General features: G+C 47.8%; 2 protein-coding genes across 4 annotated transcripts; one reads left to right on the forward strand and one right to left on the reverse strand.

The window, feature by feature from the left end:
• Window positions 1–4571: 4571 nt before the first annotated feature.
• On the reverse strand, window positions 4572–7282 carry SIGMAR1 (sigma non-opioid intracellular receptor 1). Its single transcript, XM_004677747.2, has 4 exons — window positions 6995–7282; window positions 6698–6898; window positions 6465–6557; window positions 4572–5642 (listed from the first exon to the last, which is right to left on the reverse strand). The coding sequence occupies exons 1-4, from the start codon at window positions 7143–7145 to the stop codon at window positions 5416–5418; spliced, it is 672 nt and encodes a 223-aa protein (XP_004677804.1). The 5' UTR covers window positions 7146–7282; the 3' UTR covers window positions 4572–5415.
• Window positions 7283–14247: 6965 nt separating this feature from the next.
• Window positions 14248–18030, forward strand: GALT (galactose-1-phosphate uridylyltransferase). Of its 3 annotated transcripts, none has more exons than XM_004677750.2 (11): window positions 14248–14427; window positions 14721–14890; window positions 15120–15195; window positions 15589–15637; window positions 15758–15887; window positions 16030–16086; window positions 16247–16369; window positions 16636–16768; window positions 16869–16952; window positions 17260–17414; window positions 17683–18030. In XM_004677750.2, the coding sequence occupies exons 1-11, from the start codon at window positions 14346–14348 to the stop codon at window positions 17761–17763; spliced, it is 1140 nt and encodes a 379-aa protein (XP_004677807.1). In that variant the 5' UTR covers window positions 14248–14345; the 3' UTR covers window positions 17764–18030. The 3 variants fall into 3 exon arrangements, with proteins under 3 accessions (XP_004677807.1, XP_012577106.1, XP_012577107.1); XM_012721652.1 differs by having other exon boundaries at window positions 14337–14420; window positions 17683–18029; XM_012721653.1 differs by lacking the exon at window positions 14248–14427 and adding an exon at window positions 14436–14572 and having other exon boundaries at window positions 17683–18029.
• The last annotated feature ends 60 nt before the right edge of the window (window positions 18031–18090 follow it).

Here is an 18090-nt window from a genome sequence, read left to right on the forward strand (position 1 = left end):
GTGATTAGCAACTTGACTGTCTTTACACACCACCTCACTCATGTGTATGAGTCCCCAACATGTTTCTAGAGATCCTGTTAATCAACGGCTTTTAGTCACCTCACCCCGGTTATCTGCCAGATGCAAAGGTGCTTTTCCTTTATGGGGGTTCTGATTGATAGGCCTGAATGCTGCCCAGACTCCACTCCTCTCAAGACATTCACATACACTCCCCAATTTCCTACAGTACAGACCTACTAAAATTAAGAGTGACACACAGAGGTGATGTCAAGTATATGTGAACAACACATAGCCCTAGGGGTGACACCTACCATGGATGTGAAACTATGTTAAACCCTGATAGTGGGTTTCATCCTTTGACTTTATAACCATCCCATTGACCCACGTTTCAGAGTTGAGTCCTCTAAAAGGCAGAAATCCATGTGTGAACTTTGCCTCTCCCCCTTCCTCCCCAAATCAGTTCCCTCCTCTCAAACCCAGCTAGCCCTGGTCCACACTACCAGCAATTCTTACCAGCTCCTCTGGTGAATGACAAACTGGCTCTTCCTGTCTCCTCCAGCCCAGCTGCCACTGGGGTATAAGTCTTTATTCTCTTTGGCTCATCTCTGGCCTCACTGAGGCCCATTTCTGCTTACACCTTTGACTTACTCTACTCCAGTGCCTTTCTGCAAATTTCAGAACTGATGCCCAGATAGACCCTCCTCTCTCAGGGATTTGTGTTGTTAAGGGTTCTCTTGGGGGCAGTCAAGCCACCTCCTCTGCCGGCCCACAGAGGATCAGTGAATGTGCAGAAGCAAGCAAACATGCCATGGGGTCCTCCTAGGGCACTGGAGGGTAGAGGGTAGGTATCTGTGAAACCTCTGTGCTCAGCTTGCTTCCTGGCTGGTAGCTCAAAGAGGTGTTGTCTAGAGAGAGAGAGATGGTAAGATTCCTCCTACAAATGTATAACTACTGGCTTGGGGGAAATTCTAGTTCTAAGGGTTTTGAGATTGCTTTACAGGTGCAGAGGAGAGGGGGATGCCAATCAGGTCTTTGGGGTCTAGACCAGGAGGCTGCAACTGGAAAGGGCAGAGAGGAACGAAGAAGCCTATCTAGGGACTGATTCAACTCATCTACAGAGGAAAGGTTGTCTCACATCCACTCATAGACACCTCAGACAAAGCTGGACCTCCATTCATTCAACACACATTTACTGAGCATCTATTTTATGCTGGGTATTGCTGAACACTGGGCTAAGTAAAATAATACCCTTTTGTAATGGTTTCACTACAGTAGGATATATAAGCATGTAACATATATATATATACATAAATATAGCTCGATGGTGATAATTAAAATGAGAAAAATCGGGCTGGGAAAATATGACGAGTGGTATACTAGTTATTTATGACTAACAAATTACACTCAAACTTAGTAGCTTCAAACAAATTTATTTTCTTACAATTCTGTGGTTCAGGGTTAGAGGTGGCTTAGCTGGTTTTGGTTCACTGCCTCTTTAATGTAGTTACCTGAAGACAGGGACTGAAGGATCCACTTCCAGAATGACTGTAGGCAGGGTGCTGTTCTCCCCAGGGGATCCTGTCCAAGGAACTACTGAGTGACCTTCCAATATCCAAGCAATAAAGACTAAATAGGTAGTAATGCTGTCTTGGAAATCAAGACAGTCACTTCGGTCATATATTTATTAAAAGCATTCAACTAAGCCCAGTGCACATTTAGGGGAGAAGAAACCAGTATGCTTCTTAATAAAGTATCAAAAACTTTATAGAAGTACAGAGGGACTCAGTGAACAGGAATCAAAGGAAGGGATGAAGTGAGCCATGTGGATTCCTAGGGTAGCGTGTTTTAGTCAGAACAGCAGGTGCAAGTATCCTGATATGGATGGAAGCTTGTTTGATGTGTCAGAAAATAGCAAGCAGGCCGCTGGGCTAGTTCTGAGGGTCCCTGAGGTGATTGGCTGGATGGTTGGTCAGTGGTAACACAGGCCTTGGAGTAGCTTCCTGGGGGCAGTAGAACTGAATGAGATAGGACGCCTTTGGAAATGTCCTAGCAGAGAGTAAAAGTGATTTTGGCTGTTGTGTGAACCCACTTTGTAGGGTACAAGCATGAATGTAATCCTTAAAGGTAACAGGCTCAGTGAAATAAGTCAAAGATAAATATTGTATAACCATCTGTATGTGGAATCTTACCCAAAAAAAAAAAAAAAAACCATAGAAAACAGAATAGATTGGTGGCTGTGAGGCTGGAGGTGGGGAAAGCAGGTAGTCAAAAGATGCAAACTTCAATTTTAAGTTCTTGGAAAGAAATGTACAGCACAGTGACTATAGTTAACAATACTACATTATATATTTGGAAGTTTCTTAGAAAATAGATTTTTCTTCTCAAAGAAAAACAGAATTTCTAACTATGTAAGTGGTGGATGTCAACTAACCTTATTGCGATCATTTTATAATCTATATATGTTGACATTTTAAAATACAATGCAGCTTTGAAGCTATCACAGCTATGCAGCATGAATTTGATCCCTGGCCAGGTGATCCACATGGCACAGCAGACCTCTCCTGACCTGCCCACTGCTCCCCTCAGCAGTGTATTTCAATCTGCCTGTTCTGTTCCCTACTTTGTCTCTGGTCAATCCCTCACACCTCTGGTCTGTACCCCAGTTCTGTATAAATAAATCTTTAAAGAAAAACACAATGCAGCTTTATCTTGATAAAACTTGGGGAAAAGACAATACTTAAAGTCACAAAACAGTTAAGTTCTCCTGGAAATAGAGAGAAATCTGAGGATTAGGTCCTGGGAAATCAGGTTGAGCAGTTAAGACAGATTCCACAAAGGAGGCAATGAAGGAAGAAATATTTTAGAAATCAAGAATAATTAACTGTGTCAAATTAAGAGTGGAGGGGGAACCCCACTAAACTTAACAACTGACTAGGAACCTAGTCCTTATAGAAGGGTTGTCTGGGTGTATTTCCTAATACACGGGCTTTAAGCCTAGAGGCAGAACTGGGCTACAGACTGAAGAAACTCTTGGAGGGTTGACTTTGGGACCCATGATGAGCAGGGAGGTCCCAGCCACGATCTATCAACCAACAAGGTGGTGATAGGTGTCAGGAAAGTCATCTTGCCTGGACCTTTCTTTCAGAGCCACAAACTTAGATTCTTGATGTTGTTTCCAAATGGTTATATGTGTAGTTTTATTAGAATGTCAGATTTTCATTAGTTCTTTAAGATTTATTTATTTATGCATACAGAACTGAGGTGCAGGCCAGAAGTGTGGGGGCAGTAAGAGCATTTACCAGATACACTGGGGAGCAGAACAGGCAGATGGACTGACACACTGCTGAGGGTAGGAGAGGGCAAGCCAGGAGAGGCCTGCTGTGCCATGTGGGTCACCTCCCTGGCTGGGGATAGAACTTGAGTTGAAGTGGCTGCTGATAACTTCACAGTGCTATGCTTTAACCTGTTGAGGCACCAGGGAGGGCCCAGATTTTTATTAGTTCTATCTTTAATATATTGAGAGTCCTAATAAGTGAATGACCTAGGCTTTTTTCAACCTCAGAGCACGATTAGGAGGATGAAAAGAGGGCAAACACTTGAGGCACCTTTTGGTTCACCCTAGTCCTGGCCCTACTAACCTCACACATCAGATAGTATGCTTGATCCCCACTTCTGGGAACTCCCACAGATATGGTGATCCTAGAAAAGGCAGGTCATGAGGGGAGGAACTCTTGCTCTGGTGAGGGGTAGACACAAAGTCTGGAAAGGCAGGAAAAAGATGGAAGATTGTTCCTTTCTGTTCAAAAGTAGGTACACACTGCCACCCTGTGGCCACCCAGGTGAGACACGACAGGGAAGACCAAGATACAAACTACCTAATCAGCCCTGAGATTTTCAAAATGTAGCATTAAAAAGTGTGGGGACATACTTAGCAGCATAGTTTAAAAAACCTTTCCACCACCTCAGATATTAATAATTCAACATAATATAGAGCATAAAATATCACTGACTTCACCTGTGTAATCTGGCATTCAAAATGGTATAAAAATGTTACTGTAATTTAATATAACACAGGGGTATGAATCACAAAATCTACTAGAACTGCTTTTTAGGTGTGATTATGGAAGAAAAGGCACAAACTGAAACAGAATATGACATCAACAATGATACATGACGTGTATCAAATATTAAAAATTTAAATCTTTATATTTAAAAGTATGTATTATATTTTTATTGATAACAAATTTTCCAGGTGCTATCATTATATAACTGAAAATGAATTATTCCCACAGATGAAATAAAGGAAATTAGCAAAAAGAAAAAAAAAGTGTAGGGAGGATCTTACTAAACATGCTGATATTAAGGTCTCAACCTAGAATTGACCTCTGGAAATAAGACTTGGTTACCTAAAGATTCAATACACATCCTAAGTGATTATTTGACACACAAAGTATACAGTCCCTAGTGTGGTCCAGTTATTGCCCATAAAATTAATCACACAAAGGAGAGCCGTTCCTCAGGCCCCCAGGAGTTAGCAGGTTCTCCTGCTGCTCTCACACACAAAGAAAGAGAACTGTTCAACAGGTTTTTATTAACAGACAGACAAATGGTTAAGAGAATGCATCAGGGGCAGTATCTGGAAACTGAAGGGGTATGTAGGGAAGTGGCCTTCTCTAGGCTAGAGAAGGCCCCTTGGACCTAGATACACCAGATCCTCTTCCCAGTGGTGGGCCTTGGGCTGAGGTCAACCTCCCCACCACAGCCCCGGGGAAGGTGGTCCTTTAGGACAGGCCATAGACCCCAGCGTTCTCCACATTCTTCTGGTTCCCCAGCCAACTGGACTGCTGAAAGGGTGGGTCCCAGACCATGAGGGCACTTGCATAGCAGGGGAACAGGTGGAGGTAAGGCATATGGTGAGGACAGGGAGAGGAAGGGGGAAGAGCATCATAGCTGCAGGTGAAAGGGCCTCCAAAGGCAGCTCGTCTTCCCCAGGTCCCCTTTTGCTGCTGGGTTGAGGAGTCAGACCCAGGCAGAGTATAATACCCACCCCCATCCCTAACTCCAGAGCCCTGAGTGGGGGCAGGAAGGCTCTGGAAAGGCCTGAGTTAGTGAGTCAAGCTTGTGTTATGTGTTTGAACATGACTGGCCCCCTTGGTATAAGTGGGGAGTCCTCTCTGGATGGGTATGAATGCATGATGCTCCATACACACAGGATTCAGTATCCGAATGTGTCCCATATGTTCCCATGGATCTGTTTGGTTATATAAGCATGTATGTCCCTGCTTATATGGCAGGAACTCAGTAACTGAATGTTGTGAATATGTCCCTGTCTTTTCACAAGGGATCCAGTAAGTGGATGTGTGCGGGCCTGCCCGCTCCTTTTCATCCACAGGTCCTCTTTTCAGGCCTGGTTGGTCAGGGGTCCTGGCCGAAGAGGTAGGTGGTGAGCTCAAGCCGGAGGCCCCGGGCATAAGCGCGAAGAGTATAGAAGAAGGTGAGGAAGTCCTGGGTGCTGAAGATTGTGTCGGCTAGCGCAAAGGCCAGGGTAGATGGGATGACACCCCGGCCGTACTCCACCATCCACGTGTTTGGCCCCCATTCCACAGCCGTTGCCTCGCCAGGCCCGTGCACCACTGTCTCCCCTGGGGGACAGGGAGCACTCATGAGGATCCTAGCCCTGCTGCTGTCCTTCCATTACTGCTATTTCCCTGGCCCATGAACTATCTAGGGGTAGGGAATGGAGAAAGAGCTTAGGAAAATGAAAAAGCCTTCCCTCCCTGGCCTGGTCTCCCATCTGGAGGGGTAAGAGGCCAAGATGGCCACTCTAAAATTGCTCTGTGGCATCACTTGCTCTTGGGGGAAGCCAAGTAAGGCCACCTCACCTGACCATGACATGGGAGTACTGGAAGTTTGTACTCACTTCTGGTAGAAGTAGCTGAACTTGTGCTAGGCCCATTAGATAGGGAAGGTGGTTACATGATTCCTGAGGCTTTCAGAGAAAGATAGCTGTTCAATTACAATGCCTGTCGTGCTTGTTAACACTCTATCTCCAAACTTATTTGGGAGTTCAAAGCTCTACTTTTTATACACACACATACATGTGCATATGAAAAAATACTGTCTGTCTTGTCCCTTGGGGCAATAGGGGACTATTTCTGATTACCCAATTGTCTTCCCAGTAACTGTTGGAATACTGGCTGAAGAAAAGTGTCATGAAAAAAATAACAATAAAGAAAACTGTCCTGGCAGACAAAAATCAGACATGATTAAAGGAAGCCATGTTTTGTTTCCTTTTGACTGAAGAAAAGCCTGTCCTTGCTCTAGAAACTACCTGTAGCTATCTAGGGGCAGGAAACCGGGGAAAGGGCCCTCAGCAGACTCCTTTTCCATGCCATAGCTCCCTCCCCGTCTCTGCTCACCCCAAGAAAGGGGCCCCACCTCTGGGACAGAGCATCCTTACCCACCTGGGTAGAAGACCTCACTTTTAGTAGTGCCTTCTCTCCACTGGTGAAAGGTGCCAGAGATGATGGTGTCCGAGATCTCAGCCCAATAGCGTCCTGAGGGGCAGTAAAATGAACACCGAGTATCAGGGGTCAGGGGATCCGCACCATCACTCAGACTGGCCAAACCTCAGAAAGGAGGGCATGGGCCCCAGTACAGCCCTAGCCTCCCAATCCGGCCCATCGCCAGCACTGACCCGAGTGGCCGCCAGAGCCCAGGGCGGTGCCGAAGAGCAGCACATACTCTGTCAGCGAGGCGTGCAGGAGGCACATGGCGCCCATCCAGCCGCCCGCGTTCACGAACACCCACTGCAGCTCCTCGTCGGGCAGCACATGGCCTGGGTGCAGCTTCCGCAGCTCCACGATCAGCCTCGAGAAGGCTAGCTCGTGGTCCAGCCCTGGGGCAGAAAGGGGAACAACAGAGTGAGGCTCAGCACCCCTCGAGCTCCGCACCGGCCTCCCCCGGCCCTCGCCCGCCTCCCCCGCCCGCTCACCCGCGTACTGCCGGGCCAGCTGCGCGATCTCTTCGCGCTGGAAGATGAAGCTCTGCGTGCCCAGCCAGAGCCAGACCGCCTGGGCCAGCACCGCTGCGGCACCCAGCAGCAGCGCGGCCCACACCCACCGCCGGCCCACGGCCCACTGCATCCCGGCAGGTGGGCTGGCACTGGGAAGCGAGGACGTAGCCGGGGCCTGAAGCCGAGACTCGCGCTGGCGCCGATTCTGCGGCGCCGTCCACAGCCCGTTCCCCCGCCACCGCCGCGGTACGGCACGCCGCGGCCAATTGGAGCGCTCGGGGCAGCCGGGCACCGCCCCTCGGCTAGAAACATTTTCTCGCGGGAAGCGCCGAGAGTGGGGCGGGGCCGAACGCGCGGCGAAGGGGCGGGGCCGAGCGCGCAGTGAAAGGGCGGGGCCAACCCAACTAGCCGGCCGCCTAGGAGCTTTGGGGCTGGGTCTTTCCCTGCGAGGTCCTACGGCGAGGCTGCGGTGGGACTAAGGCGGGGAAAGCACAGGATCGCCCGCCTGGGTCCCGGGACTGGTGAAGCTGGCGAGCCAGGAAACAGGCCTGTCTTTGCTAGCACAGAAGTTGGGAGGGGTACGCTACCTGGGAGCTTTCTGGGAAGGCTTTCTGGAGGCGGTGACGGCAATATTTTTTTTTTAAGATTTATTTATTTATACATACAAGAATTGGGATACAGTCGAGCAGCAGTGGCTGCGTGACAGCTTAATAGTGCGGCGCTTTACCCCCTTGCGCCACCAAGGGGGCCCACTCTCGCAATCTTTAAGAAATATGGAAAGGGTTACCCTGCCTGGTGGCACAGCGGCTTAAAGCACAGCACCATGAAGGCTATTGCAGCCACCGCAGCACAAGTTCGACAGGGGGCTAACCCACATGGCACGGCCAGTCCGCTGCCCCCCTCAGCAATGTATTTCTGTCAGTCTGCCTTTTCTGCTCCCCACTGTCTGGTGAATCCTCTGACCATCCCAGCACCTCTGGCCTGTACCCCAGTTCTATGTGCATAAATAAATAAATCTTAAAAATATATATGGAAAGGGGATTCCAGCTGGAGACCCATTCCGGGAGCTGTGTTATCCAATAGTGAGGCGGCATTGGTTCTTCTGAGGCCTGCAATTCACTCTTTGTTGTGAAATGTGAGAAGAGGTACTTTTAAACCTATTGAGAGTTAGCAACAAACAGGAGTGATGAGATAGATTTTACTACAGAGTGAGTAGGGGCCACAAAATAGAGGGGAACAAGATGAGAGACCAAAACTAAGGTTAGAAAGACAGGAGGCCTAGGGGTTAAGTCTCAGCACCCCTGAGTTCCATCCCTTCTAGGTAACTAACCCATATATTCCATATATGGCACAGTAGACCTCTCCTGTCTTGTCTACTGCTCTGCTTAGCATTCTATTTCAGTCAACCCATCTGTTCTGCTCCCCATTTTGTCCCTGCTGAATCCTCTCACTCTCCTGCTCCTCACCTCTGGCCTACACCCTAGTTCTAGTAAAAAAGAAAGAGACAGGAGGTCTGTGTCAGTGGAAACTTGAGAAGTACTCTGAAACAGAGAACTTGAGAAGTACTCTGAAAACATAGTTGAGGGGCTCTCCCTGGTGGTGCCGCAGGTTATAGTGCAGCACTGCAAGCTAGGGGCAGCTGGATCACCACAGAACTCTCCTGACCTGCCACTGCTCCCCTCAGCAGTGTACATCATTAATCTACCTGTTCTGCTTCCTACTCTGTCTCTGGTGAACCCTCTCACCACCCCTGTGCTCTGGTCGGCACCCCAGTAAGTCTTTTTGTGGCTAGTTTGCAGTGCTGGGCTTTAACCCACTGTGCCACCAGAGAGGGCCCTAAATAAAACTACAAAGAAAATATAGTTGGCAGGACTTGTTTTTTCTGATATACTCTTCCCCTCCATCCTAACTACCTGTTACCCCCATCTCTAAGAAAATACACATACATACACACACAAACAGGCTGGATAAGCCAGGTACTTCCCTTCACTTGACTAAACTCCTGCTGATGTCTAATGGACAATTGAGTGTTCAGATCCGGTCTTAATATAGAGAACTAAGGGTTGCCATTCCATCAGGCAACAGGTACTTTGTTAGTACCAGTATGTGCCAAGTTCTGAGGTGACCACTGGGAATATTGCCATGAGGAATGTAAGCATGGTCTCACTCAGCTTAGAGTTCACTGGGGGTGAACTCTAAAGATGGTAATTAAAACCAAAGAGTGGATAAAATGTCACAGTTAAGGAGAATTGAGTAAAATAAGATTGAGACAGAGTCCTAAAGAACACTGATAGTTAAGGAAAAGTCAGGGAGAAAAGAGACCAAAAAGGAAGAGAAGCTAAAGAGAAAAGAGGCAGCATATTGTAGAGATGAAGAACCTCTGGGTTAAAGACCTGACTCCGGCTACCTACTAGTTGTGTCATTAGTCAAGTTACTTGAGCTCTGTGACTCAGTTTTCTCATATGTAAAATGGGATATATAGAAGTCCCTACCTCGTAGTACATACCATCACAGTGATAAAAACTGGATGACTTAATATTTATGAAGCAATTAGTGCCTGGCACATGGTGCCATATGTGCTCGTTATATAAATAAAACGTAAAGGTGAACAAAACTGGAAGAGTAGTCTCACACATGAGAGTGATGGAATGAAGGGTCAAGCAGTCAAATACAATTGACAGGTCCAATAAAATGATGGGAAATAACCACTAAGTTTCTCAGCAGTACCATGTAGCAGAGATAATGCCTTATATTCACAAATCCTTTTGCTTTTGTTTTGAGTAGCTAGTTACATCCCACAATCTAGTTAGATGAAACCATGATTATGTTCTGGTCAATGAACTGTAGGTATAAATAGTGCATGCCACCTCCAGGTCTGGTTTCTAAAGCTATCTGTGAAATTACTTCTATTTTCTGTTTCCCTCTTTTATCATTGTGTAACCTATACGAAGGCAAAGACTATTATAGGTGATGCCCTTTAGGGGAGGGGTGCTGAAGGGGCTGGATAGCCCCAGGGAAAATGAGAATGAAGTCTCACATTTTGGGGTGGAGACTGATTAAAAAATACAAAGGACTGCAGAAGATTAAAAAATATAAGGGATTGCAGAAGCATCTGCAAGGATTCCATATTCAGGATTCAGCGTTTGAGATCCAGTGCTTTTTTGATATTCAGCAAGTATGGGGTCAGTGATTTCTTCCTCTATTGTGCCCACCTTTGTTGTCATTGGTTTGTTAAATAAATCCCATTATTGTTGTTCTCTGGACCTGAGTAGTCTTGCAGTTGTGCATGTGGATTAAGAACTTAGATGGTGGACAGATAAACTATTTGTGCAATGTCCTTGGCCAGTTTTAATGCCCCTTGCTGCCCTTTATCAGTTACATAGAATTAAGTAGTTAGTGGAGAATTCTGAATGCTTCCAGCGATAGATACTTCCCCCCACCCCCCTTCTAGCTAGTGAACTTTAGTGTTAAGCCCCTGAGTTTTGGGGGTGGGTTGTTACAGTAACCAAGACAATTTACCTTGGTTAATATGGGAAAAAAGACATGTACAGTGTACTGTGCAAATGGGAATGAAGGCTGGGAACATGGACTGTGTTTTGAGAAACTTGGCCAAGCAGGGAAAGATAAAGAGGGACTTATCTAGAAGAGAATGCAGGGCCAAGGGAATAAATTTTTGTATTGACTCTGGCTTCTGTGACTTTCCTGAGCTAACTGTTCTTTAAGAATCTAGAGTAACAGGAACTAGCCCAAAAACCCTGAAGCAGAAAGTTTCCTAGAATCTAAGTCTGCTGCTTAGATTCAGCTACTTTCCCAGGCCTGCTCCTTAGGGGAGTCTGTTGCTTGGATTCTGCTGCTCGCTAGAGCAGAAAGTTCCTGCTGTATACTGCTTATCCACAGTAGTAGCTATGGCAACATTGACTCCCTTCTCAAACAATAAAGAGTGCTTATGCTATGACTGGGATGAAGATTCCTCATACAACCTGTATAAGACCTTAGCATTTCTGTAATTAAGGACTTGTCTTTTGGTATCGATCCACCTCTCTGAATGCCATCTGATTTCTCTTGGAAATTTCTGAAACAACCTGTCTTCTGCCCCCTGTTCTAGGCAGAGGCCGCTGGTACCATCTAGGCTCCAATGTGTCTTTCAAAAAAGCTTCACCAGTGCACATTTGTTTAAAAAAAAAGAAGAGTGTCCTATGACCTTAAGAAGCCCTGTGACCCCAGGAAGCAGGATAAAGGGGACTGAGGATCATTGCCCTCATCTACATTATTTCTAGATAATTTAGCAGATATCACACCTCTGAGATCTTGAAGGAAAGAGGCCACATCTCAGCCATTTTCCTTTTCCCCAACAGAGTAAACTTGAGATACAGAGAGAGAAGTTAGGATATGTTCCTGAGGAGATGTTCCTCAAGGGGATAAGGAATTAGTTTCATGATTCAGGAAGTGCTACTTAAATCTTGGTGGGTGTTCTTGAGAAAATGGGTCTACCTCCAAAATCCAGTCACCCAAACAATAAAGACTATAATGAGTATAGAAAAGCAGATTTTTGGGCCTCCCTGGTGTTACAAGAAGTTAAAGTCTCAGTGCTATCAAGCTATCACCAGCCACTGTGGCATGAGTTCAATACCCCAGCCAGGGACCTAACCCATATGGTGTAGCAGATCTCTCCTGTCTTCCCACTGCTCCCCTCAGCAGTATATTTTAGTAGATCTATTTTATGCTCCCCATTCTGTCTCTGGCGAATTCTCTCACTCCCAGCACCTCTGGCCTATACCCCCGTTCTTGTATGTATAAATAAATAAAAATAAATCTTTTTTTTTTTTAAAAGAAAAGCAGTTCTATCCCCAACTATGAATAGCAAATGGGATAGTAACACAAAGGTTCTCAGCTCCCTGCCTCCTTCTGCCCCCTACCCAGTAGCCTTCTCTGATTCCAGTCTGAGGCCCTCAAGGCAGAGACCAGGTTAATGATCAGTGATCCAGTTTTTGCATCTGTGTTAAAAACACTAAGTGTTGTGACCCAGCTTGGAAGACGGGGTTTTCCAGCTACTATCCCGCTATTACAGGATAGGGCGAGGGGTACCCCAACACCCCAAGCCTGCCCACTCTAAATAGGTTCTGCCATATGCTGCATCAAGACAAAACATATTCCAGTGCATAATAAGACCTTCAATGGAAAGGAATTTTTTTTTAAAGATTTGTTTATTTATGCACACAAGAACTGGGGTATAGGACAGAGTAGGGAGCAGAACAGGCAGATCTATAGAAACACACTGCTGAGGGGAGCAGGGGGTGGATCAGGAGAAGTCTGCCATGCCATATGGGTCAGCTCTCCAGCTGGGAATCAAATTTGTGCTGCAGTGGCTGGAGATTGCTATGTTCATAGAGCTCTGCTTTAACCCATTGCTCCACCAGGGAGGGCCCAGAAAGGAACTTTAATACAATTAGTGTGTAATAAAAAGAAGGGCCCAGAAAGGAACTTTAATACAATTAGTGTGTAATAAAAAGAAGGAAAAGAATACAGTTTTCAAATCAAGCACCAAAGTTAACTGTCCCCTCATGGGTAAATGCCCAGCCAAACAGGGTTGGCCCAAAGCAGAGCCACAGAGACCCAGAGCCTGCCAGAAGTCTAAGGCACCTCCTGGTGGGGACCCATAGGAAAGGGGGAGAAATAGCCAGACAAGTCTGGAAGGAAAAGAACAAAATCAAAATGAAAGCTTCTATCATTAACCTCTCTCACCCACATCTGTTTCAACTAGTCCAAGACCAAGAAGCAAAGTATAGCTTCTTCACATATCTGTGGTTCATCTGCTTCCTCCAGGTCTCCTTGCTTTCTATTCTTCCTTCTCCAGTCTTCTTTCCAGCTTCTACTCCGTTTTCAACTCTATCCTTTCCTGCATGGGGTAGGGAGCCTGGAACCTCCCCTTTTCCTGGGGATCACCCTGTTACATTGCTAGCTTTTAGTCTTGGAGCTCACTGAAGTTTCAGAGACATTTCAGCGCAATAGGAAGAACTTGGAAAACTTGGTTGAAATCTCAGTTTGACCTCTTATCCTTTGGATGACCTTGAGGACTATCTTCCTCACTATGAGATGGGGAGGGAGTTTACTTATTTTTAAAATTTTATTTAATATTTTTGCATAAAAAAATTTCTATGTAGGCCAGAGGTATGGGGGTAAGAGGATTCACTAGAGACAAGATGGTGAGTAGAATAGGTGGATTTACTGAAATAAAATGCTAAGGGGAGCAAGGTGTGAGACCCAAGAGGTCTTCTGTACCATATATGGTTTAGCTAGCTGCTGATCAAACTCAGACTGTAGTGGTGATAGGGCTGAGATTTAACCCTTACACCACTAGGGAGGCCCTGTAATTGAGACAGTATTTGGATGGCTCTCTAAAATGCCAGTGGCCTATTTTGAATTCTGTCATTCACTTGGTTTGATACAAGGGAAAATTGGAGAAAGGAAGGGGGTATGTAAAAAAGTCATTCCAACCTCATACAGGTGATGACTGGAATGTCTGATATTCAGTACACATTTTCAGATTTTTCATAGCCCTCTTAACCTACTAACTTCACTTGTGTTTGGTGTGTATTTGTATGTGTGTGAGGGAGAGAGAGAGGGAGGGAGAGAAAGATTGATTTTATATCTACCTAGCCTTTTTTCTCAAATCTTTTTCTACTGCCTGTGGGAGGGGTCTGCTTATGGTGAAGTACTCACTCTTACAGCTAATGCCTGAGGACAGAGCTCAGATGAAGCTGACGAAACCTTGCCCCAAGATTGCTTTACCTCCACCATGGTGCTGAGCAGTTAAGCGATTGTGGATTTAGGGTTATTCCTTCACTCTATCCTAGAATAAAAGTATCCTAGAATAAAAGCTCCGGGAGGGTAGAGGCCATACCTGCCTTGTGCACATAGGAGCAGCTCTTTGACTCACAAGGACGCTAGGTTCCTGGCCCTGGTAGATACTCAGTAAATATCTGCTGCATGAATGACCAAATGAATGAATGCAGCCAAGCAATCATGTGAGTGTCCAGGAGCCCAGGAAACTGCCCTAAGGTGTTTTTAGGGCGGTGCTTCCAGTAGCGGATTGGCCCTAGGTGGAGCCGGACCCAGAAGTTGGTGCCCTGGGGTGCTAGGCTGCCTGAGCCCCGCCCCCATGGCCTGCTGACCCGCCCCCGGGAAGTCACGCGGCGGCGGCTGGCCAATCAGGGGGTTGGGGCGGGCAGCTCTAGGGCTGCCTGAGGGGCGGCTGGCTGCTGGGCCGGCATTCCCTACTGTCCCACCCGGTGGCAGCCTACGTTCCAGGCGCTTCCCCCTCTGTGGCCTCATGTCGCACGGCGGAGCGGACACTGAGCCGCACCAGTCGGCGCCAGAGGCGGACGCCACGGCTACAACCTTCCGGGCAAGCGGTAACTGCTGGGCCTCGGGACTGGTTTGGACGCGGAGCCGAGCCCTCCCATTCATTAGGAAGTTCTCGTTCCTACACCCAAGTCGGCGCGCCCACCCGTGCGGCGGAGGGACTCGCCGGTGTTGGAGCTGCCGGCCATATATATGGTGCTGGGAATGTCCTAGTCGGGCCCTTTAACTCCTGGGCAGGAAGGGGCCGAGAGCACCTCCGAACTTGGGCCTGGCGGAGGCGGGGAGACCCAAGGGAGAGGAGTCCAGAGAGATTTGCTGACCTGTCTCGACTCTCTGCCCTTAGAGCACCAGCATATCCGCTACAACCCGTTGCAGGATGAGTGGGTGCTTGTGTCAGCTCACCGCATGAAGAGACCCTGGCAGGGGCAAGTAGAACCCTCCTTGCAGAAAACGGTGCCACGCCATGATCCTCACAATCCTCTGTGTCCCGGGGCCACACGGGCCAATGGAGAGGTAAGCCGTTAGAGTCTACATCTGCAAGCTGGACCAGGGAGAGTAGCTCCCTCTTAATGCCAGCCCCCACCCACCCGGCCATTGGACTGCCTTTTGGGTTATACCCCACCAAGTTGTTTTGGCCCTAGAGTGGACCTGCCCTACCTGGTAAAGTCTGTCCAGCCCTTGAAGCACAGCTAATGACTAAGGTATTGGGCAGTGAATGCTTCTAGCTCATTCTTGTCAGTAGGTAAACCCCCACTACGATGGCACCTTTCTGTTTGACAATGACTTCCCAGCGCTACAGCCTGATGCGCCCAGTCCAGGTAACCTTGCTGTAGCCACTGTTGGGGAGGTGGGGGGGGGAGAGGTTGGGCCTTTGGGGGACTTTTTAAAAAAATTGATTTATTTATGCATACAAGAACTGGGGCACTGGCCAGACGTGGGGGTGGGGGTGGGGTTTGAGAGGATTCACCAGAGGCAGAGTAGGGAACAGAACAAGCAGATCTACTGAAGTACACAGCTGAGGGGAGCAGCGGCCAAGACATGAGAGTTCTGCCACACCATGTGGGTCACATCTCCCTGGCTGGGGATCCAACTCATGCTGCAGTGGCTGCAGATAGCTTCACAGTGCAATCTGTGCTCTAACCTGTTGCGCCATCAGGGAGGGCCCCCTTTGGGGGACCTCTATTGCAGATAATAATTCCCTTTTATCTCAGGTCCCAGCGATCACCCTCTTTTCCAAGCAGAGCCTGCTCGTGGAGTTTGGTAACTATGGAGTTTACTTTTTAAAACAGGGCCTGGACTGAGAACTGGTGATGGGCCCTGCCCCTAGTACAGTCAAGTCCTAATCCTCATACCTCCCTCCTCCCCTCCCTCACCACTTAGTAAGGTCATGTGCTTCCACCCCTGGTCGGATGTGACGCTGCCACTCATGTCAGTCCCTGAGATCCGGGCTGTTGTCGATGCATGGGCCTCAGTCACAGAAGAGTTGGGTGCCCAGTACCCTTGGGTACAGGTCTGTGAGGTGGCCCCGTTTCCCAGTTGGGCAGGGAAGGGGTGGTACAGCTTTGGTTCTGGGGGGTGGCATTCCTATTACTACAGGAGAGGTTAACTTGGTGTCTTTTTGGTTACTAAAGTGCCCTACCCCTAATTGATAGATCTTTGAGAACAAAGGAGCCATGATGGGCTGTTCCAACCCCCACCCCCACTGCCAGGTAAATGTGTTAGGGCCTCTAGTGGATTTTGGGGCTGAGTCTAGGCTAACACTGTAGTGAGGGGAAGTGGAATAAAGGTGGGCCAGAGAAGTATGCTAGTATAATGGAGGGTTGGGGGTGAAGGATCTGCCTGATGTTCTCTATTCTTACTCCTTGATAGGTGTGGGCTAGCAGTTTCCTGCCAGATATTGTCCAGCGTGAAGAGCGATCTCAGGGAGCCTATCAGAGTCAACATGGAGAGCCCTTGCTCGTGGAATATGGCCGCCAGGAGCTGCTTAGGAAGGTGGGTGACCCTAAGGAGCCCTTAACCTCACCCTAAAAGAGAGAGGTGTATGAAGGGAAAGGGTAAAAGAAAAGTTGTAGAGAGATTTGCTAGGAGGCCATAGCAATAATCTAATAAAGCAGAGATGGTAGTGCTTTGGACTAGGCTGATACTGGTGGAGGTGGTAGAAGGCTATGAGAGTCTAGGTACATTTTTTCTTCTCTCCCTGCCTCTTTGTTTACCTCCACACCCACCTTGATGACCTCATCACCACTGGATCTGTCCAGGAACGTCTGGTCCTAACCAGTGAGCACTGGTTGGTGCTGGTCCCCTTCTGGGCAGTGTGGCCTTTTCAGACACTGCTGCTGCCTCGTCGGCATGTGCGACGTCTGCCTGAGCTGACTGCTGCTGAGCGTGATGGTAGTCTCTCAACTGGGACCCTGGGACTGGTTCTGGATGGGGATGACCCTGGCAGGGCCAGCCTCTGTGCCCCAAGCTAAGAGTCAGTTTCTGATTCCAGATCTAGCCTCTGTTATGAAGAAGCTCTTGACCAAGTATGACAACCTATTTGAGACTTCCTTTCCCTACTCCATGGGCTGGCACGGTGAGACTTTTTGCGCACTCATTTCTGGCCCCAACACTATTTCTGACCCTCAGGGACCCACCCCAGTGGACTGCAAGTCATGAAAAACTTGCTGGGGGAAAATCTCCAGAGCAGGGATGCTGGGCCTGAGGGTAGAAAAATGAACCTGGTGAAACTATGCCTCCCAGTGTCCTTTCCTGGGTTAGTTCACATGGCAGGGAATGCTGAAAGATGTAGATTTCAGGCACCTAGCCTGGTTTGGGGGTGAGAACTAGGCTGAAGAATTAAAAAGTGCTCTTCCCTGCCATCTCTGCCTTCTTCCTTTCAGGGGCTCCCACAGCATCAAAGGCGGACACCAACTGGGACCACTGGCAGCTTCATGCTCATTACTACCCTCCACTCCTACGCTCTGCCACTGTCCGCAAATTCATGGTTGGCTATGAAATGCTTGCCCAGGCTCAGAGAGACCTCACCCCCGAGCAGGTCAGGACTCAGGGCACCCTGGATCCTCAGGTCTCCTTTCCTCTTCGTATTCTTTAAGGCATCTCAGTAATCATAACCTGTGAGAACTGCTATAACCTGGGCATTCTTAGAGATGCAGGGGCTATACAACTTCATTCTCTGGTGATTCCAGCAATCCTTACCATCTGCTTCCTGGTCCTGCAGCCTTACCCTGATGTCTTCTGGACACTCAAAAACACTATTCTGGGTGGCTCTTATCCTCTCTGATTGGCCCTTCTTCCTTTTCTAGGCTGCGGAGAGACTAAGGGCACTTCCTGAGGTTCATTACAGCCTGGGACAGACCGAGAGGGAGACAGCAGTCATCGCCTGACCACACTAACCACAGGCCCGTCTGCCTGGGGGAATCAGGGACTAGGATTTGGGCAGATGTGGGGTCAATAAAAGTGTGCTTTTCAAACTTTAATCACATGTTCTAACACCAGAGGAATGTGAACTCTAACCTTTGGGGGTCTGGGATTAAAGACTCAAAGAACAGTTCCAACCATGACTTGCTTTTGCCTGAAGATGTGCAAAAACCCAGGGATACAAAGATTTTACTCCAAATCTGAACAAATGGTGTTATGCCTGGGCTAAAGATTCTTACTTCTGGAGTAACAGAAGGTATCCAAGTTTAAGAAATTATTTTAAAATTCTGATT

Source organism: Condylura cristata, unplaced genomic scaffold (genome assembly GCF_000260355.1).
Source record: "Condylura cristata isolate star-nosed mole 26May11 unplaced genomic scaffold, ConCri1.0 scaffold00006, whole genome shotgun sequence".
Classification (NCBI taxonomy): Eukaryota; Metazoa; Chordata; class Mammalia; order Eulipotyphla; family Talpidae; genus Condylura; species Condylura cristata.